This window comes from Thalassophryne amazonica, chromosome 4 (genome assembly GCF_902500255.1).
Source record: "Thalassophryne amazonica chromosome 4, fThaAma1.1, whole genome shotgun sequence".
Classification (NCBI taxonomy): domain Eukaryota; kingdom Metazoa; phylum Chordata; class Actinopteri; order Batrachoidiformes; family Batrachoididae; genus Thalassophryne; species Thalassophryne amazonica.
In genome coordinates, this window is record NC_047106.1 from 58,474,913 (window position 1) to 58,501,747 (window position 26,835).

General features: G+C 42.3%; 1 protein-coding gene across 2 annotated transcripts in view; it reads right to left on the reverse strand.

Annotated features, from left to right (window-relative positions):
* The window catches only part of rap1gap2a (RAP1 GTPase activating protein 2a), a 291,908-nt gene that overhangs the window by 258,152 nt on the left and 6,921 nt on the right, over positions 1 to 26,835 (reverse strand). For both annotated transcript variants that reach the window (XM_034167942.1, XM_034167943.1), the window contains exon 2: positions 19,973 to 20,008. In XM_034167942.1, the coding sequence (XP_034023833.1) occupies positions 19,973 to 20,008 (36 nt within the window). The remainder of the gene's footprint in view (positions 1 to 19,972; positions 20,009 to 26,835) is intronic.

A 26,835-nucleotide genomic window follows, 5' to 3' on the forward strand; every position in this document is an offset into this window, starting at 1 on the left:
AAGGACTCAGAGCTGATCCTTGGTGTAATCCCACCTCCACCTTGAATGAGTCTGTCATTCCGACTGCGCATCTCACGCTGTCACACTATTCTTGTACATGTCCTGCACTACCCTAACGTACTTCTCTGCCACTCCAGACTTCCTCATACAATGCCACAACTCTTCTCTTGGCACCCTATCATAAGCTTTTTCTAAGTCCACAAACACACAATGTAACTCTTTCTGTCCTTCTCTGTACTTTTCCAACAGTATTCTCAGAGCAAACATTGCATCTGTAGTGCTCTTTCTCGGCATGAAACCATATTGCTGCTCACAGATCTTCACCTGTTTTCTAAGCCTAGCTTCTACTACTCTTTCCCATAACTTCATGCTGTGGCTGATCAGCTTTATGCCTCTGTAGTTACTGCAGCTCTGCACATCACCCTTGTTCTTGAAAATAGGAACCAGCACACTTCGTCTCCACTCCTCAGGCATCCTCTCACTTTCCAAGATTTTATTAAACAATCTGGTTAGAAACTCTACTGCCATCTCTCCTAGACATTTCCATGCCTCCACTGGAATGTCATCTGGACCAACTGCCTTTCCACTCTTCATCCTCTTCATAGCAGCCCTCACTTCTTCCTTGCTAATCTCTTTACTTCCTGATTTACTCTCACCACATCATCCAGCCTTTTCTCTCGCTCATTTTCTTTATTCATCAACTCTTCAAAATATTCCCTCCACCTTCTCAGCACACACTCCTCACTTGTCAGCACATTACCATGTGCATCTTTTATCACCATAACCTGCTGCACATCCTTTCCAGCTCTGTCCCTTTGTCTGGCCAATCGGTACAAGTCCTTTTCTCCTTCCTTACTATTCAACTTCTTGTACAGCTCGCAATATGCCTTTTCCTTTGCTTTTGCCACTTCTCTTCTCGCCTTACGTTGCATCTCCTTGTACTCCTGTATACTTTCTTCATCTCTCCGACTATCCCAAAACTTTTTCGCCAACTTTCTCCTTATGCTTTCCTGGACGTCTTCATTCCACCACCAAGTCTCCTTGTCTTCCTTCCACTATCCAGATGTCATACCCAGTACTGCCCTAGCTGTCTTCCTCACCACATCTGCAGTACTTTTCCAGTTGTCCAAAACTGCTTCCCCTCCAACTAGTGCTTCTCTCACCTGCTCACTAAATTTCACACAACAGTCTTCCTCCTTCAGCTTCCACCATCTGATCCTTTGTTGAGCTCTCACTCTCTTCTTCTTCTTTACCTCTAAAGTCATCCTACAAACAACCATCCTATGCTGTCTAGTGACACTCTCTCCTGCTACCACCTTACAGTCTGTGATTTCTTTTAGCTTGCATCTCCTATAAAGAATGTAGTCCACCTGTGTGCACCTTCCTCCACTCTTATATGTTACCCTTTGCTCCTCCCTTTTCTTAAAGTAAGCATTCACCACAGCCATTTCCATCCTTTTTGCAAAATCAACTACCATCTGTTCTTCCCCATTCCTATCCTTGATACCATATCTACCCATTACTTCCTCATCACCTCTGTTCCCTTCACCAACATGCTCATTGAAGTCTGCTCCTATCACCACTATTTCATGCTTGGGCACACTCTCCACCACCTCATCTAACACACTCCAGAAATCTTCTTTCTCCTTCATCTCACAACCTACCTGTGGGGCATATTCATCATCACCCCTTCAATTTCCAACTTCACACTCATCACCCTGTCAGACACTCGCTTAACCTCCAACACACTTTTAACATACTCTTCCTTTAAAATGACCCCAACACCATTTCTCTTCCTGTCCTCACCATGGTACAACAACTTGTACCCACTGCCGATGCTCCTGCTCTTACTTCCCTTCCACTTGGTCTCTTGCACACACAATATGTCTACCTTTCTCCTCTCCATCATATCAGCCAGCTCTCTCCCTTTACCAGTCATACTACCAACATTCAAAGTCCCCACTCTCATTTCCACCCTTCTAGTTTTCTTCTTCTCCCGCTGTTCGTGGCAACGTTTTCCTCCTCTTCTTCGTCGTCGTCGCCCAGCAGTAGCCCAATTTCCACCGGCACCCTGTTGGGCAATAGCACCGGTGGCGGACGTTGTTAACCCAGGCCGCAACCGATCCGGTATGGGAATTCGATTCTGAGTGTGCATAGTTGGGTTGACTTGTTTTACGCCGGATGCCCTTCCTGACGCAACCCTCCTCATTTATCCGGGCTTGGGACCGGCACTCAGAATGTACTGGCTGCACACCCCATGTGGCTGAGTTAATAATAATTATGATGGTGATGATAAATAAAACAAACAAATAAATAAATAAATACATATATAAAAATTAACAAACAAATATCTGAAACCAACAGGTAGCTTTCAGTGCACCAGGAAAGTATTCACATCACTTCACTTTTTTCCACATTTTGTTATGGTACAGCCTTATTCCAAAATGGAGTAAATTCATTTGTGCACTCAAAATTCTACTCACAGTTCACCAGAATGACAACATGAAAAATGTTTTGTTTTTTGTTTGTTTTTTTATTTTGCAAATTTATATATATATAAAAAAAAAAAACAAACAAAAAAAAAAAACCTAAGAAATCATATGTACATAAGTATTCACATCCTTTGCTCAATACTTTGTTGATGCACCTTTGGCAGAAATTACAGCCTGAAGTCTTCTTGAACATGATGCCACAAGCTTGGTGCACCTATCTTTGGGCACTTTTGCCCATTCCTCTTTGCAGCACCTCTAAAGCTCCATCAGGTTGGATGGAGAGGGTCAGTGCACAGCCATTTTCAGATCTCTTCAAAGATGGTCAATCAGATTCTGGTCTGGGCTCTGGCTGGGCCACTCAAGGACATTCAGAGATGTTGTCCTGAAGCCACTCCTTTGATATCTTGGCTGTGTGCTTAGGGTCATTGTGCTACTGAAAGATGAATCATCGCCCCACTCTGAGGTCAAGAACGCTCTGGAGCAGGTTTTCATCCAGGATGTCTCTAAGTTGCTGCATTCATCTTTCCCTCAATCCTGGCTTAGTCTCCCAGTTCCTGCCGCTGAAAAACATCCCCACAGCATGATGCTGCCACCACCGTGCTTCACTGTCGGGATGGTGCCTGGTTTCCTCCAAACACGAGTCCTGGCATTTATGCCAAAGAGTTCAATCTTTGTCTCATCAGACCAGAGAATTTTGTTTTTCATGGTCTGCGAGTCCTTGAGGTGAGTTTTGGCAAACTCTACGTGGGCTGCCATGTGCCTTTTACTAAGGAGTGGCTTCCGTCTGGCCACTCTACCAGACAGGCCTGACTGGTGGATTGCTAGAGAGATTGTTGTCCTTCTGGAAGGTTCCCCTCACTCCACAAAGGAATGCTGGAGCTCTGACAGAGTGACCTTCGGGTTGTTGGTCATCTCCTTGACTAAGGCCCTTTTCCCCCGATTGCTCCATTTAGACAGCAGCCAGCTCTAGGAAGAGTCCTGGTGGATCCCACCTCCTTACATTACCGATGATGAAGGCCACTGTGCTCATTGGGACCTTCAAAGCAGCAGAATTGTTTCTGTATCCTTCCCCAGATTTGTGTATCAAGACAATCCTGTCTCAGAGGTCTCAGAGACAATTCCTCTGACTTCATGTTTGGTTTGTGCTCTGACATGCACTGTCAACTGTGGGAGCTTATTTTGTAGACAGGTGTATGCTTTTCTAAATCATGTCCAATCAACTGAATTTACCCCAGGTGGACTCCAATTAAGCTGTAGAAACATCTCAAAGATGATCAGTGGAAACAAGATGCATCTGAGCTCAGTTCTGAGCTCCATGTCAAAGGCTGTGAATACTTATGTACGAGGACTATTAGAAAAGTATCCGACCTTATTATTTTTTTCAAAAACCATATGGATTTGAATCACGTGTGATTACATCAGACATGCTTGAACCCTCGTGGGCATGTGACAGTTTTTTTATGCCTGTCGGTTACGTCATTCGCCTGTGGGCAGTCTTTGAGTGAGGAGTCGCCCACCCTCTCGTCAATTTTTTCATTGTTTAGGAATGGCTCAGAGACTGCTGCTTTGTTTGATCAAAATTTTTTCAAAACTGTAAGGCACAACTGAGTGGACACCATTCGATAAATTCAGCTGGTTTTCGGTAAAATTTTAACGGCTGATGAGAGATTTTGGTCTGGTAGTGTCGCCGTAAGGACGGCCCACGGCGCCTGATGGCGATCTGCGCTTCGAGGCGGCAGTGTCTCGCCGTTTCAAGTTGAAAACTTCCACATTTCAGGCTCTGTTGACCCATTAAGTCGTCAGAGAACGAGAACTTTCAGAAGAAGTCGGCATGAGCAGTTTATTCGGACATTCCATTGTTAATGGACATTTTGTAATGAAAGAACGTGTGGGCAGAGTCGCATGTCGGGCCGGACCCGACCGCGAGGGGTCGCGACAGGAAAAACACCTCCGTTGGAAACCTTAACGGGCAAGTTGGAACATGCCCAAGCTGTTAAACAATTTCTCAGTTACTCACTTGTTGAAAGCCATCAAAAGCCGCCTGAATTTTACAAATGGTTTTCAACACGGAGGTGTTTTTCCTGTCACGGCACACACAGATTTGCTGAGTGGTCACGGAAATGACTCGGCGAATTTGCGCGCACGTCTTTCATTAAAAAATGTCCTTAAACAGTGGAATGTCCGCATAAAGACCTCATGCCGGCCTCTTCTGAATCTTCTCTGTTCTCTCACGACGTCCTGGGTGAATTAAGCCTTAAATTAGGATGTTTTCAGCTGGAAACAGGCTGACGACGGCGCCTGGAAGCGCTGCACGACGTCCCGCTCCGTGGGAAGTCCTTACACCGACAGAAACACCCCATAATCTCTCATCAGCCGTTTTTCACCGAAAACCAGCTTAATTTCTTGAATAGTGTCCACTCGGATATTCCTCACAGGTCCAGAAAAATTTTTGATAAAGCAACGCGCGCCGTCTCGAGCAGCGTGTGAAACAAAGGAATTCAGCCGAGAGGGCGGGACCACATCTCACTCAAGGCCTGCCCACAGGGAAATGACGTCACCGACGCGTGAAAAAACTCACGCATGCGCACGAGGGTTCAAGCATGATTGGTGTAATCGCACGTCATTCAAATCCATATAGTTAAAAAAAAAATAATAAAAGTGTTGGTTTATTATCTAATAGACCTCGTATGTGTGATTTCTTAGATTTTTATTTTTAATAAATTTGCAAAAAAAAATGTTTTTCACATTGTCATTACGGGGTGTTGTGAATAGAATTTTGAGGGGAAAAATTAATCTCATCCATTTTTGAATAAGGCTGGAACATAACAAAATTTAGAAAAAAATGAAGTGCTGTGAATACTTTCCAGATGCACTGTAATTAAGAAAAAGACAGTGACTGGGAAGATAGATCTCTAAATCTCAGGTAATTTTTGGTGGGGAAAACAGTGCATCAGGCCTGGTTATTGAGTTTTGTTTTTTTTTAAGTGGTGTCTTCCAGCTCTTGATTGGCTGTGCACACCTGATAGAGTTAATTGCCTTGAAGTGGAACAGGGAGAGTTAGGAAACATGCACGAAAGAGGCCCTCCATGAACAGGGTTGCACAGTTTTCAGCCTTTGCAAGGACTGGGTGCTGGGTCGAGTTGCACAGACCAGTGGTTTTGTTGCTGAGGACCCAGTCTCACTGTTTTTTTTGTGTGTGTGTGTGTGTGTGTGTGTGTGTGTGTGTGTGTGTGTGTCCCCGCCACGAAAAGGACCTGATTTTCGTGAACCGTTTTTTAAAATTTTGCTATTTATAATCTTCTCCTAACTCTAACCACAACCATAGCATTAGTACCTACCCTCCACTAACCCTAATCCCCCAGACCCCCCATTTCATGCCTCTGTCATGAAATTAAATTGTCCCCTCGTCACGAAAAGCACCCCATTTTCATGCCCCCGTCATAAACCCATAGATTAATGTGCTTTTCGTAATGCCGCCACGAACTGCCATGATACTGGGTTGACTGACCATGACCCTATGATCTTTGATAAGTCATACCTAGATTACACCAATGGAAAAGCTGAGTGAGGAGTCTGAGTATTTGGGATTGTAACTGTCCTGGATCAAGCCTAAGATACAGCCAATCAGTGACTGGACTTGGCCATTAGACGTGTATCTGTATGTGCTGAAAGTGTCCAACTTCTACGTATCTCAGCAGTGATGATGGCTCTTCTTGACCTTTCTAAAGCAAACAGATGCTGTGATGAGCTTATGGTATCATTGGTCGATGAACAGAGGTGTTTGGTGATGCTGATACCTTTGCAGGAGAGGAAAGGACCAAGTCCTGATGTTTCCTGTCTTACTGTAAAGTTGTGAGACCAGTGACCTCAGGCAATAAGTGGTACTAAATCTCTTGTGAGGACCCTTGGGTCTTACTGGAATGACTGTGCCAATCAAATGGTCTTAGGGAGATGTAGTGACTGGCTGTGTTGTTACTCTGAATGCCAGACCACTTTTGAAGTCTACAGGACCATTCATTGTTTGACTGATCAAATGTCTCAGGGGGAGGATTGTAAATTCAAAGAGGGGAGCTGTTATCATGTTATGATAATCAGCAGAGGTAATAATCAGGAAGCATTATTGATATTATGCTAACTTCACAACATTCAAGCCATGATGTAACATGTAGTTTATTATGTGCAATTAGTGTAATAAATAGTAAAAATTAAAATACAGAATGTCTGTCTTGTGTGCCCAGTTAAGACAGAAGTTTAACCCCTAAGTTTGGTAGCGTTTAACTTGCAGACTGAAACTGATTTTTTTTTTTTTTATATGATTTCCTGCTGTTGAAGGAAGGTGGTGCCCAGAGGTAATAATTAAATTCTAAGCATGCATGAATTCCTCATCTTGTCTCTCAAGCGTCAAACACTTCATCACTCCACTGTCCATTTGTGGTGAGACGTGTGGTGGTACAACTCAGAAGCACAACAGCAAATTGTACAAAAATAAATAAATAAATAAATAACTTAGAAGTAAGCACTCTCCCTCTCAGATCAATGACCACGACACGTGCATACAAATAGTTACGATTTGGGCAGAAGAGGCGCAACAATGCTTGAATCTGAAATATGCAGCTGCAAATTTTGTAAATGGTAGCACCTTATGTGCCATTTAATTTTTGAAATTATTGACAAAGAAAATGACATATGTTTGCTGCTTAAAAAAGTAATTGATGCAAGAAAAAAAAAATTCTAATCTAAATGTGTAATAATAATACAGTGTAAATTATACATAAAATGACCGAAGGAAATTACTTACCAGAGTCTGCGAGGCATCATCACACAGTGTCAGGAAGCTTCTTAGGTGCATCTCTCTCTCTCTCTCTCTCTCTCTCTCTCTCACAAATTATTCATTTGTCTTCTGCCACCACTTCAAGACAAAACCAACATGCAGATGCATGTGCTTGATACACAAACAAACACAGACACACACACACAGTATTAATGAGGTGCTGGAGTCAGAGGAGAGGCAGAGGAACAGCGACGGGAATAGAACAGGATGAAGAAAACAAGAACTGGACAGGAAAGTGGAACGAAAATAAAATTCTCACACCTGCCCATAAATGCAGACACCATGAGTGTTTGTATTTTTTTTCCCCATCTGCACTCACTCCTCTCATTCTCTCCTGCACATGTTGCACGGTGAGACTTCAGCAGTGCAGTTTATAATGACGGCATTAAGAGAATCAGCTTTGTAGATTTAGAGAGCATACCTCAGCCAGCGAACCAACCAAATCAGATCTCTCAGCCCGTAAAATATGAAGTAAATAAGTAAGTTTTATTTATATTGCACTTATGGCAGATAAAAATCACAAAGTGCTTCATAAAAATAGTAAAAATAAAACCATAATATATCAAACTGTATGGAACAATAAATACAGAAAACACAATACAGTTTTTCTCAGTTGCTAAAACATTTCTCTAAAGCTGCTCTTCTTTTCTCTAAACTGTGAACAGAAGATCCCATTTTCAAGCTACATTCACAAAACCCCAGACTCGTCTTACAAAACCAAACTTTCACCTCAAAACAGTTCAATCTGTACTCAAAACTGAACTATGTTGTCAAATCGTGCTCAGAGTCAATCAAAATTAAAAACACTACTGAGCAGTCTCAAAAGACGATGTAGAAAAATAGAAAATACAATGTTCAGGATGAATGAAGCTATAGAAATAAATGTTTATTGTTCACTGTACGCAAAATGCATGTTGCCAAACAAAAAAAAAAACAACTGTACTTGCACTTGTACATAGTAAAAAAAAGTAGAAATAACAGAAATTCTGTGTATTTTTACGTAGAACTTGTACAGTACAAAAATAAACAGAAATCATGTGCATTTTGCACTTTTATACAGCAAGCCTACTTAAAATAAAGTACAAAAATATACATGGAATACAAGGCCAACAAACAGTACAATACTACAGTACATTGGCACAGTGATGTACTGAAACGTATTTACTTACAGTATACCATGGTACAGTATATAGTATAGTCATACAGTAATTGCTGTCAACATTTACATACTATATTGTCAGAAAAAGGCAATTATCTGTTCTCTTCTATAAATCTAGGGATTATGGTGGACACAGTGAATGTACTGGTGTTTGGTTGTAGCCTTTGTCCGGCCTCCCTCATGCTCATGCCGTGGACAAGAACACAGTCAATCACAGTAGCTCTGATTTCATCAGATATGACTGTTTTTTGTCTTCGCTGACCACTTCGACCACCTCTCAACACAAACTCCTCTTCTCAGATTTCTATTCTCACAGACCAGTGCTCTCTGAACTGGCTTATGTTCACATCATTGGTCACAAGTGTGATCAATTTTGAGTTGTTGGATTCAACCGGTGACACGAGTGCTTAACACATAGCATGACTAAGTACAAATCAGGGCGACTCATGGCGGAACAGCTCGTATAAGTGAACCATGAAAATATTGAGCCGACAGGCAGGCGTGCAACATGCCGCTGCAATGGTGCACGCGGGAACGCAGTGCGAGCAAATAAGAAAAGAAAATAAGAAAAGTAAAAATTGCATGCCACCCACGGGATTCGAACCTGCACTTTCCAAAAACTCTGATTGCCAGCCAGAAACCTTACCACTGAGCTACCATTGCTGTCCTGTAAAAGGTGCTGGAAAATGCCTGATATCAAGAAGGACATTGACATATTAAAAAAATAAAAATAAAACCACACACCATATAAAACACCGCATTTTATTGAATCCCTCTTATCAAGCGAGCAATAAAAATATGATCCGTCTGTTCCTCTGTAGATGACCCATGGTTACAGATGTACAGTCATGAAATGACATGAATGAGAAGCAAGGTGCTCTTATCACATCCACATCTGCTGGTGGCGTGTCCAGCCTGCCCTGTGCACATGTCCTGCCTGACACACTTGTGGATGGCGTGCTGCAGGACAGACACCACTTCATGTGGAACAGAGCTCATGTGGGTGATGTGGCATTCAGATCGCCCGCTGCGTGTTATGATCTGACGGTCTGTTTCACCTGGGGTAGCCTGTCAATGAGAACAGCATGCGCCTGCTCGCTCACTGCAGCCCACTGCAACAGCGATATATGTTTTTATGTATGTCCACGTGAGGACAGCAAGCAGACACACTTTTGCCACCTGTGCTCACCATTATGCAACACAGGTGTATCACAATGAAAATGTGTTGGCAAGTTGTGTCTAAACAGGTGAAAAGTGCTTATGATTTTGCCAAAAGAGTGACTGATTCAATCAGTGGGTTCAGGCAACTGAGCATTTGGTTCAGACAATAGGGTTTAGTGTTTTAGCAATTGAGAAAAACTGTAAAAACAACAACAAGCTAAAAGCTTGTCTGTATAACAGCATCTTCATCTTCAGATTTTTATAAGTCTGTCCAGTGTAAAGACAGAACAAGAGCATTCCAGAGTCTTGGTGCTACTGCTTGAAACGGTCGATCCCCATGAGTTTTAAAACGAGTGTGTGGGACCATCAGCGTCCTCTGACCTGATGACCTAAGGGCCCACGAAGAATGATGTTTTCAGAAAGTATGCAGTGTACTGGGGAGCTTGTCCATATAGGGCCCTAAAAGTTAAAATTTAAATTTTAAAATGAATTATGAAATTTACTGGCAGCCATTGAAGAAAGGCCAAAACTGGAGTGATGTGAGCGCTTCTGTTTGAGCCAGTTAACAGTCTCGCAGCAGCATTCTGTACAGTCTGAAGCTACTCCAACGCAGAGTTCTTAAGATCAGAAAAAAGACCATTACACTAATCCAAATGCAAAGAAACAAAAGCATCACACGCACGCACACACACACACACACACACACACACACACACACACACACACACACACACACACACACACACACACACACACACACACACAAACCAAATGCAAAAAAGCTCACCCCTCTGGGGGCTCAGTTAATGATGAACTCACTCCCCCCAAGCCCAACATGTACGGAAAATAAAACACATGCATATGAACACGTACGCAGATCGGCGGTGTTCTGCATTTAGTCAAAACAGAAGCTCGACCAGGAGTCACGACTCATTCATTCATATTCAGAACCACTCCAGAGCAGAGACTCTAATGACACCTGGCCACGGAGTGATGCACGCTCTGTGTGTGTGTGTGTGTGTGTGTGTGTGTGTGTGTGTGTGTGTGTGTGTGTGTGTGTGTGTGTGTGTGTGTGTGTGTGTGTGTGCATAATCTGTATCACCACAGCTGACACACAAGTCCGACATTACCGGAGTTAGCTGACCCTAAAGGTGATTCAAAGGGTAAAGTTTGTGACCCAAATCTTCGCACCGAATCTTGTTTTGTTTCATTTCTGGAGCTTTGAAGCCAAAGTCAAGCAATCTGATGCTCTGTTTTATTCGGATGTAGATTATTAAACCACATGTGGAGTGTACACGTAGCAGTGCCTGTGACACTTGTGTGTTTACCCACAGGTCCAGGACCAGTGCGAGCCGTTTGGGTGCCCTAAGCACAAACGCTTTGTGGTGCCCCGAAATGAACAATAATTCAGAATTTGTCAATGCGGTTCTCTTTATTTCCAAATTCTCAATACTCAATATTAAATTAATATTGAGTTATTTTTTGCACCTGATTTTCAGGACTTCCCCACAAACCTCAGCCGCTGGTTACCGCCTGGCTGCTGCAGTTCTCCATGCGCCCTCCCGATATAATAATAGCCAAAACACGATGACATCACCTCAAACATGTTTAGGGGGGATGCAATCCGATCTTCTTATTTATTTATTTATTTATTTTTATTTAAAGTTTAAGTAGTTTCTCTTAACATAGAGAAAAAGACGAACATCTCTTCAGTTTGTGCCAAAAAAAAAAAAAAAAAAACCCAGAGAGAGAGAGTGACATAAGTCCGAGGTAGAAGAGGCACAGATATCACCACTTTGTGAAGAATAAAAGTTAAACAGGTGCACTGCAAAACGTATTTACCCCAAATCACACTGACAGATTGAGTCAAGATTACAAAAAAAAAAAAAAAAAAAACCTCTGCTGTTTCTCCGTTTCATTCACAGGAGAGAATGGAGACAGGTGTGCATGTTTATCCACTTCTCTGATTATGCCGATCCAGGAGCTTGAATTTTTTTGGTGCCCCCACAGCAATTGGTGCCCTACGCGGAGTGAGTAATGAGCGTATGCAGAACGGCGGCACTGAACAGGTCTGCATTTCACTGCATGTTACCTGACTGATAACTGGATGGACATTAACCGTTAATGTGAGAGGATGACTGGATGTCTTCAGCACTCTGTCGCTTCACAGAATTCTTGGATACTGCTGGGATGACTGTGTCAGTTAGTTTCGATGTCTCATACACGGTGAGGGAGCATCAGCTGCTACACCACATGTTGTGTGTTTGCACAAACAGGATCTATCATGCAGGTGTGTGAGTGCTGACGACCCCAGCGTCTGCACAACACCTGGCAACTGGAAGATAGCGTTGGATCCTTCTTGTCAGGACCTAAAGCAGTCGTGTGAAGTGGAGGGTGTGGCGATGTGTAGCACCAGTGCATGCTTCTAAACATGACCTGACCTGTCTGTCACCACCAAACACTCCTCACTGAAATTCTAATGTTGTGATGTTTGAGCACCTTAAGTGAACCATGTCTGCATACTGACAAATGCTGAGTTGCAAGTGGGCGTGTTGGTTATTTGTGCAACATGACTAGATGGCGAAAACAGGATTGTTCAGGAGATCAAACTGCCACTGCATATGTGTTGAGGTCTCACTGCACAAACCCTGAGGCTAGTTTTTCTGCCTCCTGGTTACGGTGTTCTATTTGCATCCAGATCTGCAGGTGGTCCAAATCTCCCTGCTGGGTTAGCAGCTATTAATTGCTTAGTTAACACTGTTTTAAAAAGACACGTGGGCGGTGACTAGGGTGTTTGTCAGGTATTATTGCATACTCCTCAACCTGACCTAACTTGATACAGGCGTACCTAATAAAGTGGCACTCTCAGCACTCTGCCTCCATTAAGGGATGGCAGTCTACATTTGCAGCTATATATTTATCATCTTTTTAGCTTTACATACAACCCCAATTCCAATGAAGTTGGGACATTGTGTAAAATATAAATAAAAACAGAATACAATGATTTGCAAATCCTCTTCAGCCTATATTCAATTGAATACACCACAAATACAAGATATTTAATGTTCAAACTGATAAAATTTGTTGTTTTTGTGCAAATATTTGCTCATTTTGAAATGGATGCCTGCAACACATTTCAAAAGAGTTGGGACGGGGCAATAAAAGACTGGGAAAGTTGATTAATGCTCAAAGAACACCTAATTGGAAACACGTGAGTGTCATGATTGGGTATAAAAGGCTCACCTGTTAACAAACAAAGATGGGGTGAGGATCACCACTTTGTGAACAACTGCATGAAAAAATAGTCCAACAGTTTAAGAACAATATTTCTCAATGTTCAATTGCAAGGAATTTAGGGATTCCATCATCTACAGTCCATAATATAATCAAAAGATTCAGAGAATCTTCTACACGTAAGTGGCAAGGCCGAAAACCAACATTGAATGCCCGTGACCTTCAATCATTCAGGTGGCACTGCATTAAAAACCGACATTGCTGTGTAAAGGATCTTACCACATGGGCTCAGGAACACTTCAGAAAACCATTGTCAGTTAACACATTTCATCGCTACATCTACAAGTGCAAGTTAAAACTCTACCATGCAAAGTGAAAGCCATACATCAACACCATCCAGAAACACCGCCACCTTCTGTTGGGCCAAGCTCATTTGAAATGGACAGACACAAAGTTGAAAAGTGTGCTGTGGTCTGATGAGTCCACGTTTCAAATTGTTTTTGGAAATCATGGACTTCGTGTCCTCCGGACAAAACAGGAAAAAGACCATCCAGATTGTTTCCAGCTCAAAGTTAAAAAGCCAGCATCTGTGATGGTATGGGAGTGTGTTAGTGCCCATGGCATGGGCAACTTAGACATCTGTGATGGCACCAACAATTCTGCAAGGTACATCCAGGTTTTGGAGCAACACATGCTGCCATCCAAGCAACATCTTTTTCAGGGACGTCCCTGCTTATTTCAGCAAGACAATGCCAAGCCACGTTCTGCAGGTGTTACAACAGCGTGGCTTCATAGTAAAAGACTGTGGGTACTAGACTGGCCTGCCTGCAGTCCAGACCTGTTGCTCATTGAAAATGCGTGGCACATTATGAAGCACAATATACGACAACCGGAGACCCCAGACTGTTGAACAACTGAAGTCATACATCAAGCAAGAATGGGAAAGAATTCCACCTACAAAGCTTCAACAATTAGTGTCCTCAGTTCCCAAACACTTATTGAGTGTTGTTAGAAGGAAAGGTGATGTAACACAGTGGTAAACATACCACTGTCCCAGCTTTTTTGAAACGTGTTGCAGGCATCCATTTCAAAATGAGCAAATATTTGCACAAAAACAATAAAGTCTATCAGTTTGAACATTAAATATCTTGTCTTTGTGGTGTATTCAACTGAATATAGGTTGAAGAGGATTTGCAAATCATTGTATTCTGTTTTTATTTACATTTTTCACAGCATCCCAACTTAATTGGAATCGGGGTTGTAAGATATTAAAGAGTGACTGAATTCTGTAATAAACCCAGTATGATCGTGTTGTATTTCACCATGGGGCACCACCTGGATTACTACCACTATTACTACTACGATTTCTACATCTACTTTTGAAATTCACTTTATTAGTAAACAGTAAACTGTTTAAAGTCTGGGTCTGTTAGTGAAGCTTAGGGCTAGTGGCTGGCGATCACCTTAGTATTTCTTCTGCCTTCCTGTTGCTTAATGCTGACAAATTATACCTTAAGTGTAGTTTTTCTGACCAACTGATTCTGTTTCCTTTTTTCTTTCGGTCCAAGATGTGGCTGGATCCACAGGCTGGATTGGATTATTTCTATGGCGGTCGCGGTCTGGACCTCTCAAGTCCAGACTTAAGAGGCACTTATTTTCCCTTTCATATGGCTAGCATACTGGTACAGTTTTGTTTTACGCTTTTTACTCTTTTAATTAATTTATTAGTAATTGGAGCGGGCTGCGGCCTCAACTTTACCTAAATTCTGGGTCTTTTAGTGAAGTTTAGGGCTAGTGGCCGGCGATCACCTTAGTACTTCTCTGTTTTTCTTGTTTAATGCTGGCAAATTATACAGTATTTTTTGTCTTTCTGATGCCTGATTCTGTTTTTTCTCTCTGTTTAAGGTGCAGCTCCATCCAGAGATGGGAGTTGTATTCGTGTTGGCGATCTCTGCTCCCCTCCACAGCATGTCTTTTTCCTGGTTCTCTCCCTCAGCCCCAACCAGTCCCAGCAGAAGACTGCCCCTCCCTGAGCCTGGTTCTGCTGGAGGTTTCTTCCTGTTGGGGGGGAGATTTCCTTCCCACTGTAGCCGGGTGCTTGCTCACAGGGGGTCGTTTTGACCGTTGGGGTTTTACATCATTGTTGTGTGGCCTTGCCTTGCGGTATGGGGCGCCTTGGGGCAACTGTTTGTTGTGATTTGGCGCTATATAAAAAAAAAATTGATTGAATTGATTGATCCTCCTGTCCTGTGCACCAATAGCATTTCTTGTATATTCGTCCGTGAATTGTTCTGTGAATTGTTCTGAAATTTATGTCTGTAGCATGGCCCAAGCAGAGGGTCACCCCTTTGAGTCTGGTCTGCTTGAGATTTCTTCCTCAGAGGGAGTTTTTCCTTACCACTGTTGCTCTGGGGGTTGGTAAGGTTAGACCTTACCTGTGTGAAGCGCTTTGAGGCAACTCTGTTGTGATTTGGTGCTATATAAATGAAAATAAATTGAAATTTAAATTGACCTTGCTGTCGGAACAGATCCAACCAGTGGCTCGATGACCCCCCCGACGGTGGACTGGACAGCTGCATGGACTCTTGTCAATTGTTGTTGTGTTCTGTATTGTAAACCATTTTGGTAGACTGGCCGAAGCAGTGGATCACCCCTTTGAGTCTGGTCTGCATGAGGTTTCTTCCTCAGTATCATCAGAGGCAGTTTTTCTTTCCACTGTCGCTGGTGTGCTTGCTCTAGGGGTTGGTAAGGGTTAGGTCTTACTTGTGTGGAGCACCTTGGGGCAGCTTTGTTGTGATTTGGCACAATATAAACTAAATAAACTAAACTGCTGATAACTAGAGTAAAAGATATAGGAAGCTGTAAACCACAGAGACAACCACACACACAAATATTTACAATATTACATCGTGCAACTTTTGTCTATTGCATTAACATCTATACAGCTTCATGGTGGAAGAAGTGGAACACAGAAGGACTTTCGAATATGTAATCAGATGAAATTTCTGGCAAATTGCAGCTGAAATTTCACATCTTTTCAAGAAAATCCTTCTCTTTTTCACTCCAACATGAAGCTGTGTAACTGGTGATTTTTAAATGTGAAAAGTGTGGAAAGTAAACTTTCATGTGCCATCAAGCAACACAGTGAGTGCTAGAAAGTTAACGCAGTCAGTACAGTTAATTTTTTTAACACAGTCAGATGCATTGAGAATTTTCTAAACTCACAAATTGTGTTAATTTTAACACTTTGCATGTTGAACTAACAATAAGATTTTCTTGTGTGTCTGTAAACTGCATTACGAGTGGACACATAAATAGATGCACAAATGCAAGTTGGGGCATCTCGTCACTACGGCAACCTGCATTAGTAGGGCTGGAGGTTTGTTTCCACAAAAAGAAGCGTCTCACACATCATGACTTTGATGAATGTTCACATGGAGCAGAACACAGCTGAGCAAATTATAATCATGTTTTCTTTATACACCCCAAACTACAATTAATCTCAAGTACAGTAAAACTCTGATGCTAAAATTCAAGGTTTTCTCTGCTTTTACAGGCAAAACTAAACTCAAAATAGTCACCACCATTTTTCACCACCACCATTTTCATTGTTTGTACAGTTTTTTTTTTTACAACCATGAAATGTGTTTGTACAGTGCAGTTCTTAGAGTCTAGTCCATTATGAGAGCTTAAAATCAAACTTCATCAAGGTTTTATGTTATGAGTTTTAACATGTAACTCATTATATATCGCAGTAATAAAAAGGCTGCATGTATCAGGCGTGGCACAAACGGTATGGTCACAATTGCAAACTCACACGACTGATAGAGTTCAAAAGAGGTATAATGAGTAAAACTGGCAGGAGGTCGGTACATGTGTGGTCCAGCAGCGTGGCAGAGGTAGCAGACAGACGAGAGGCAGAGGCACAGTAAAAAAAACAGGCACAGGCCAAAATACACAGTGTTTGGGCTATCAGAGGAAAGACAAACTAGAGGTCAAAAACAGGCAAAGTCAAAATACCGGACAGGACATATCAAAGCATGGGACAGAGGCTGGAAAGTGACATGAAATCAACAATCTGGCAGTGAGCTGTGAGACTGTGAGGGCTTAAATGACGAGCAGACTAATCAAGGTGTGATGAGGTGCAGGTGTGTGGAAGGGTCTGGAAGGGGGCATGGCCGGGGATGTGCAAGAGTGCAGTGAGACAAAAGCAAAGCAAACTGGGGCAAGATAACTAATTGACTGAAAAACCATCCATCCATCCATCTTCTACCGCTTAGTCCAATTAAGGGTCACGGGGGGCTGGAGCCTAACCCAGCAGTCATAGGGCGTGAGGCGGGGTACACCCAGGACAGGACGCCAGTCTGTCGCAGTGACTGAAAAACCAAGTGTAAAATGTGAGGTGCTCAACAAACAATTAACGTGAGCAAAACAAAAGGGGAAAAACTAGGAAATAACGTTACTAAACTAAATAGCGGAAAACATGAAGATCAATGATTATAATCACAACTAGAACAGAACTGATACTGATTAAAATATAAACGTAAATGCAATAACCGATAAGGAGGTGACAATATAAACTAAGACTACAGTGAAAACAAATGAGCAGAATGACAAAAGCAGAAACTACAGAATAATGCAATAAATAAAAGGAACCACCTGGTAAGCATTAAGTGACAAATGGAATATAATCAGATAAGAAACACTTGAAGATCAATAACGAAAACCGGTGACTAAAGCATAATAGAATAAATATGATGAACAGAATTAAACTAAGACTAAAGCAACATAAGGGACCAAGAGTGAAAGCAAACTACACAATAAAGCAAAACAAAATATGTGGCAAAGAAAAGATACACAGAGAATAAATGAAACAAAACCAATCCTAACTGAAGCATGACCATGGCAACCTGACATGATATGAATAAAACATGAAAGATTCAGACCCTGGAGGCCAAAGAGAATCCACAAGTGAAGACAGGAGCCCATCATGGGCTGCAGCATGACAGCATGTGCTTGGCTTCAAATTTCAAATCATGTCAAGTTTGCCATGGTACAGTTTGCCTCATCCATCACCTCATCCAACTGCTTCAGGATCCGTGGTTCACCAATCTCCCAAAATAATCACCAATCTGCCACAGTCAGGTGATACGTGGGAGTTTGTTGGTCAGTTTCAGGAAATGGAATCCTCAGCAATGATGCAGCTGTATGCTCAATAATGACTCTGTCATGATGTAAATAACAGGCCTCATTTTATTCTCCCTGAGTGAATTCCCAATTGGCACAAAGGCAGAAAGTATCCTCCTAAAATGCCAAATACTTAAGAGTGTGGTCATCTTTGGCCGCTGGTTAGCCTGCAATTCTCACAACCATACAGTAAGACAGGAAACACCAGGACCATAAAGACTTGGTCCTTCATTCTCCTGCAAAGGTATTGGCATTGTCAAAAAATCATGTCCAGGGACGACATACCTCTATAAACTCATCCCAATCTGAAAGATGTCAGAGATCTCTACAATTGCATTGTGTAGTTATCCAAAGTGTAGACAATGAATAGTGACTAGAGCATGCCGCGGCTTTGCTGCTAACATTGCTATACCCTGAAGAAAATGAACTTTGTACTGCATTTATATAGCACTTTTTCATTTGAATCAGAAGCTCAAACTACTTTACACTGATGCTCGCATTCATCCATTCACACACACATCAATGTCAGGGTGCTGCAATGCAAGGTGCTCAGCTACACACCAGGAGTAGTGATTTTCTGCATCTGGCAAGGATTTCAACCGATGATCCTCTAGTCTCAAGCCCACCGCTTAACCACTAAACCATTACTTCCCACACTTTAAGTGAAAATAATGAGTAAAAGTTAAATTACATTTTACCAATAACTGACAACTAATTGCCAACAACTATGTTCTACATAATCATTTAGTGGTTTAATGGCATCCTGTGACGCAACACTCCCTCTGTGCTCTGAGCTTTTCTATGATTTGTTTACATTGTAAGTTTGACAAATGCGATGAAACTACTGCCAATCTCCTTTTACATAGAGACAGCAAGAATGAGTACTCACTGCATAGTGGTTTATTTTGAAGATGGTGGATGGGAGCTAATGTCCAGAATTATGTCCCAAAAAAAAAAAAATCCTATTTTGAGGCTAAAAATGCATGTGCCCAAGAATGTGGCTGTAGTAGAACCCACATATCGTCTGGCTTTCCGTACCTACAGAGCTGTTAGACTTGTTAAAAGGCTCCGCCTGCTGTCACTTGTTCTCAGTGGGGGAGGAGGTTGGTATGAGGGGGAGTGGCCAAGAAGGGAAGATTTGTTTATGTCCTGAAGTGTGGCACAAGCGCAGAAACATCATTCATGGTATCTGTAAGTCACACTCTTAAGTTGATTTAGATCTCATGGTTCTAACTTTGAAGGGCTGATTTTTTTTAATTAATGTCATCATTTTTTACTTATTTTGGTCATTTCTTTGCTCAAAATGATTTATTTTGGACCAGCTGTTGTTTCTAACTTTCTGTTAGAAATGGTCTTCCATAACTGGTAGTAGAAAATATCCAATGAATCTCTCAGGTATTATTTTCACCACAGTCTTTTTCATGTTTGTGCAAATACAAACATGCATCTGTAGTCCACCCGGTATGTCCTGTCCTGTTGACCAACTCCACGTGGACAGTACAGAGTTTTTCTCCCTTGCCCAAGGGCTGGAAAGACCACAGTGTTTTTCACAGCTTCACATGCAAGTAAAATGTGTACAAGATGACAAAACAAGTGCCAAAATAGGATGAAATGTGCTTCTGTGCATAATGTTTGGAGCTGTAATCTGCACCAGCTGTTCAGATTTCAGACCGAATCACTGTGATGGGACATGAGCTCGAAAACAGTCGAGGCTGAAAATGTCTTTGTTCTAAATTAATGTGTCCACATTTAACCTAGTCTACAGCTGTGACGTGTTCCACTGCAGTGCTTACAAGGAATTTCCCTGACAGCACGTTTGCATACATTATGTCTTTGCACAACTTAACTGACATTCGAATATTAACTTAATGACAAGACACAAGTGAGCTGTGGAACAAAGAGACTCACCGGGTCTTTAGTGCAGTCAGAGTGGACTTGTCGATCCTAAAGAGAGGAAGAAAGAATGAGAGTGGGATGAACATTACTAATAAGCAGCTATTATAGTCTTCACTTTAAGTGCTCTTTTTTCCACAGTAATTACAATTATTACATAATAAAAGAGCACATTGACACTGACTTCAACTAATGGGTCTCCTGGAATCTGTGGCATTAAAAGAATAGGAATTAAATCTGTTCAATTGTATTTTAATGTGGATCAGAAAATGTTTCTGTAATGTGAAACTTTGTGTTAATTTCCACAACTGCTGGTTCTCACAGATTAGCAGCACAGTGCCTTAGTGGTTAGCACTGTTGCCTCACAGCAACAAGGTCATGGGTTCAATTCCCATCTGTGGCCTTTCTGTGTGGAGTTTGCATGTTCTCCCCATGTTTGTGTGGGTTTCCTCCGAGTGGTCTGGTTTCCTCCCACATTTACTACTGGTGGTTGGCTCTCACTGCGGTATTGTATCACTTCCTGTTCCGGAGCACAGCGGTGTTTTGCTGTATCTGTTAGCTGTTTAATCTGCGTAGTTAGAATGATCTAGATAATTAGATAACGATTTCTTTCACAGTGTAATCTTCATGTGCCTTAATTAAAGCACTCTCTCTGCTGAATCACCTCTAAATTATTCCCACATTATTCACTTTGTGTGTTTTTAGGAATCCACTAGCTTAGTGCAGCTATTAGCTCTTAGCCGGTTTAGCATGGCAGCTTCTCCTGTCTCTCCCGCACTTTTCTGCGCTGGGTGTGAAATGTTTAGTTATTCCTCGGCCTCCTTTAGCAGTAACGGTACTTGTAATAAGTGTAGCTTGTTCGTAGCTTTGGAGGCCAGGCTGGGCGAATTGGAGACTCGGCTCCGCACCTTGGAAAATCCTACAGCTAGCCAGGCCCCTGTAGTTTGTGCGGACCAAGGTAGCTTAGCTGCCGTTAGCTGGCCCCCAGCAGATCCCGAGCAGCCGGGAAAGCAGGCCGGCTGGGTGACTGTGAGGACAAAGCGTAGTTCTAAACAGAAGCCCCCTGTACACGACCAACCCATTCACATTTCTAACCGTTTTTCCCCACTCGGTGACACACCCGCCGAGGATCAAACTCTGGTTATTGGCGACTCTGTTTTGAGAAATGTGAAGTTAGCGACACCAGCAACCATAGTCAAATGTCTTCCAGGGGCCAGAGCAGGCGACAATGAAGGAAATTTGAAACTGCTGGCTAAGGCTAAGCGTAAATTTGGTAAGATTGTAATTCACGTCGGCAGTAATGACACCCGGTTACGCCAATCGGAGGTCACTAAAATTAATATTGAATCGGTGTGTAACTTTGCAAAAACAATGTCGGACTCTGGGCCCCTCCCCAATCGGACCGGGAGTGACATGTTTAGCCGCGTGTTCTCCTTGAATTGCTGGCTGTCTGAGTGGTGTCCAAAAAATGACGTGGGCTTCATAGATAATTGGCAAATCTTCTGGGGAAAACCTGGTCTTGTTGGTCTTGTTAGGAGAGACGGCATCCATCCCACTTTGGATGGAGCAGCTCTCATCTCTAGAAATCTGGCCAATTTTATTAAACACTCCAAATCGTGACTATCCAGGGTTGGGACCAGGAAGCAGAGTTGTAGTCTTACACATCTCCCTGCAGCTTCTCTCCCCCTGTCATCCCCCCAATACCCCATCCCCGTAGAGACGGTGCCTGCTCCTAGACCACCAATAACCAGTAAAAATCTATTTAAGCATAAAAATTCAAAAAGAAAAAATAATATAGCACCTTCAACTGCACCACAGACTAAAACAGTTAAATGTGGTCTATTAAACATTAGGTCTCTCTCTTCTAAGTCCCTGTTAGTAAATGATATAATAATTGATCAACATATTGATTTATTCTGCCTTACAGAAACCTGGTTACAGCAGGATGATTATGTTAGTTTAAATGAGTCAACACCCCCGAGTCACACTAACTGTCAGAATGCTCGAAGCACGGGTCGAGGAGGAGGATTAGCAGCAATCTTCCACTCCAGCTTATTAATTAATCAAACACCCAGACAGAGCTTTAATTCATTTGAAAGCTTGACTCTTAGTCTTGTCCATCCAAATTGGAAGTCTCAAAAAACAGTTTTATTTGTTATTATCTATCGTCCACCTGGTCGTTACTGTGAGTTTCTCTGTGAATTTTCAGACCATTTGTCTGAATTAGTGCTTAGCTCAGATAAGATAATTATAGTGGGTGATTTTAACATCCACATAGATGCTGAGAATAACAGCCTCAACACTGCATTTAATCTATTATTAGATTCAGTTGGCTTCGCTCAAAATGTAAATGAGCCCACCCACCATTTTAACCGCACTTTAGATCTTGTTCTGACATATGGCATAGAAAATGAAGACTTAACAGTATTCCCTGAAAACCCCCTGTTGTCTGATCATTTCTTAATAACATTTACCTTTACTTTAATGGACTACCCAGCAGTGGGGACTAAGTTTCATTACAGTAGAAGTCTTTCTGAAAGCGCTGTAACTAGGTTTAAGGATATGATTCCTTCTTTGTTATGTTCTTCAATGCCATATAACAACACAGTGCAGAGTAGCTACCTAAACTCTGTGAGTGAGATAGAGTATGCTTTTTTGCATTTGCGCAATATCTCTAAAATTAGAAAGGTCTTGTCTCAGAGTGATGCTGAAATGCTAATTCATGCATTTATTTCTTCTAGGCTGGACTACTGTAATTCATTATTATCAGGTTGTCCTAAAAGTTCCCTGAAAAGCCTTCAGTTAATTCAAAATGCTGCAGCTAGAGTACTGACGGGGACTAGAAGGAGAGAGCATATTTCACCCATATTGGCCTCTCTTCATTGGCTCCCTGTTAATTCCAGAATAGAATTTAAAATTCTTCTTCTTATAAGGTTTTGAATAATCAGGTCCCATCTTATCTTAGGGACCTCATAGTACCATATCACCCCAATAGAGCGCTTCGCTCTCAGACTGCAGGCTTACTTGTAGTTCCTAGGGTTTGTAAGAGTAGAATGGGAGGCAGAGCCTTCAGCTTTCAGGCTCCTCTCCTGTGGAACCAGCTCCCAATTCGGATTAGGGAGACAGACACCCTCTCTACTTTTAAGATTAAGCTTAAAACTTTCCTTTTTGAAAAAGCTTATAGTTAGGGCTGGATCAGGTGACCCTGAACCATCCCTTAGTTATGCTGCTATAGACTGAGACTGCTGGTGGGTTTCCCATGATGCACCCAGTGTTTCTTTTTATTCACCTCTTTTTGCTCTGTATGCACCACTCTACTTTTAATCATTGGTGATTGATCTCTGCTCTCTTCCACAGCATGTCTTTTTCCTGATTCTCTCCCCTCAGCCCCAACCAGTCCCAGCAGAAGACTGCCCCTCCCTGAGCTTGGTTCTGCTGGAGGTTTCTTCCTGTTAAAAGGGAGTTTTTCCTTCCCACTGTTGCCAAGTGCTTGCTCATAGGGGGTCGTTTTGACTGTTGGGGGTTTTTCTGTAATTATTGTATGGCTTTTGCCTTACAATATAAAGCGCCTTGGGGCAACTGTTTGTGATTTGGCGCTATATAAATAAAATTAATTTGATTTGATTTAAAGACATGCAGGTTTGGTGAATTGGAAACTTTATAATTGTCCAGGTCTCCCTTGTAAAAGAGATCTCAGGTTAATCAGACTAACCTGGTTAAATAAGGGTTAAATGAAATTAATTAGGTAGAGTGCGAAGCGCACACACTGAATGCATCACTGAGGACAAAGGGAGCGGGTGTGCTTTATGAGAGCGGGTTTGATGATAATGAGGTTACCTTTGAATTTCCAGTCTGCTTAGACCGGTTATGAGCCTTTTCTCTGTGTTGATGGGGGCATTATTCATGCTTCAGCTCATCCTGTTCATACCAGCAACATGGGAGCTCTCAACATGCACTATCTTTACTGTTTGCTTGCTGTGAAGAAAGGACCTATGTCTTCCTGTGCTCAAACTGAAATGAAATATCTACAACTCAACATAAATAAATTAAAAAATATAAAAGCCAATATGATGGGTTGCATAAGTAATGGAAAGCTTTGGTATATAATACATGTAAATAATCAGTTTTATTGCCAGTTTTCTTCAGACAAGTCAGGGGATAGATACATGATACAAATCACTGAATATGTCTTTTACATCAATTATGAAGACATTAGAAATACAAACAGTATGGCCCTCTATGGTAAATCTGTGTGGAGTGGATAGTTGTGCAAGGAGAAGAGTGAGGAAAGCCACCAAGACACCAGACAACCAAGAAGAGGTTACAGGTTTCTGTGGCTGTAATTGGAGAACTTGTGCATAGTGCATGTTTTGCAGTTTGTATCCCCAGTTATATAGCTTCATGATGAAGTGGTACAGAGGAGGGTTTTCTTTCACTAAAAACATCAAATCTCAGCTTGCATCTCAAATGTATCTTCTGGAAATTCTTTCAGAATATCCTGGGACAACCATCTCTGCAGGAATCCACCAATAAAGCAAATTGCTACTCTTTGGTGTGAATGCCAGGCGTCATGTTTGGAGGAAACCACAAATAAGACACCACCCCTACAGTGAAGCATGGTGGTGGCAGCATCATGCTGTGGGGTTGTTTGTCAGCGGCAGAAACTGAGAGACTAGTCAGGTTGAGGGAAAGATGAATGCACCAGTGTACAGAGACATCGTGGATGAAAACCTGCTCGAGAGCGTGCTTGACTTCAGACTGGGGTGATGGATCATCTTTCAGCATGAAAATGACTCTACGCACACAGCCAAGATACCAAAGGAGTGGCTTCAGGACAACTCTGTGAATGTCCTTGAGTGGCCCAGCCAGAGCCCAGACCTGAACCAAATGAACATATCGGGAGATCTGAAAATGGCTCTGCGCCGACACACCCCATCCAACCTGATGGAGCCTGAGAGGTGCTGCAAAGAGGAATGGGCAAAACTGCCCAAGGACAGGTGCACTATGCTCGTGGGATCATATTCAAGAAGACTTGAGGCTATAACTGCTGCCAAAGGTGCATGAAAAAGTATTAAGCAAAGGCTGTGAATACTTACGTACATGTGATTTCTTAGTTTTTCATTTATTTTTAATAATTTTGCAATACAAAAAAAAAAATTCATGTTGTCATTATGGAGTGTTGTGAGAAGAATTTTCAGGCAAAAACTCAGTTTTGCAATAAGGCTGTAACATAGCAAAATGCTGAAAAAGTGAATACTTTCCAGAAGCACGGTACATCTTAAATCACAAAAGAAAAATATATGTTGAACACCATTGATATTTATTTGAAGGAATTGAAAAAAACAATCAACTGGATATATGTATTTTTCAAAGACTCCATAATTGTTCCCAGTGTTTTTTGGGGGGGGCTCCATATGCATATGCCATAAGTATGCTTCTTTTACTGATCTAATTCTGAAAATGTCTTCTCTCTCTCTCTCTCTCTCTCTCTCTCTCTCTCTCTCTCTCTCTCTCTCTCTCTCTCTCTCCCCCTCAGCCTGCACTTCAGTCAAGAATTCACTGAAATATTGTCATGTGAATCTTGGGCACAACTGAGAAGTGAAGAATTATTTATTTATTTAGATATATATATTTATTTTTATATATATTTATCATACTTTTCCATGATGGTAAATGAACAATTTGTGGCTTCTTTTAAAGCAAATATTCCCTTCAAAAGGACTGATTGTTGATTGTTATACATATGTTTTATCATGTTTAGCTTCCATTTAAGAAGTCACACACTGTTACACTGTTGTAAAAATCATATATTTTAATTTGTTGTAAAACCTAAAGTGGCATATTTTTTGTGTGGGCCGCTGAAGAGGAGGTACTGCTGGCCCACCACCAGAGGGTGCCCTGCCTGAAGTGCGGGCTTCAGGCACGAGAGGGCGCCGGAGTAACCGGGAGTGACAGCTGTCACTCATCAACAAGCACCAGCTGTCACTCATCATCATCACAACCACATCTCCATAAAGCCGGGCAGTATCTTCACCTCACTGCCGAGAAATCGTCTACTGATCAGGTAAACACTCAGCTGTGGTTTTGGTGTCATACAACTTTCTGAACATTTGCAGACGTACCTGTTTGACTGGTCAGCAGCTGGAAGCTGGGAGGAGACAACGTCTTCGCTCCTCGGATAAGTAGTCCTTCAGGCACTGCACGTGTTTGTTCCTGTGTGACTGTGATTGAGAGGTGGAGGTGTTTCCCACCCTTTCTGACTGTTTGCTGGGTGTTCACGCACCCATCATCACCTGTCTGTTCTTCCTGCCAGCAGTACCCGATCTGACAGCCGGAGGCAGTGGCCACCTGGGGACCCAGCGCTTGGTGGCTCCGGGGTGCTTCAGATCCGGTGGCAGTGGAAAGCGTGTGGGATCCGGCTCTTTTCTGGACGGGCGTCTTCTATCCTCGAGCCTGCCCACACGTCACCGTGACTTATTGACTGTTGATCTCAATTGTGTTGTCTGTTGCTCTGTTGTGCACATTCACAACATTAAATTGTTATATTTTGGCTTATTCCATTGTCCGTTCATTTGCGCCCCCTGTTGTGGGTCCGTGTCCCTACACTTTCACAACAGGATTTCTCGGCCAGCGTCATGGATCCCGAGGGGCGTCAACCATCGATTGAACTGCCAATGGAAACACAGGGTGCACAGGCGTCGGCAGGAGGCGTGTTGAGTGAGCTGCAGCACATCTTAACTGCCTTCACTGCTCAGTTGGACTTAGTAACCGAGCAGAACGTCATACTCAATCGGAGGATGGAGGCTCTCACCGCCCAGGTGGAAGCGCGCACTCAGGGCGCTGCTGCAGCACCTCCTCCTGCTGACCGAGCACTAGAT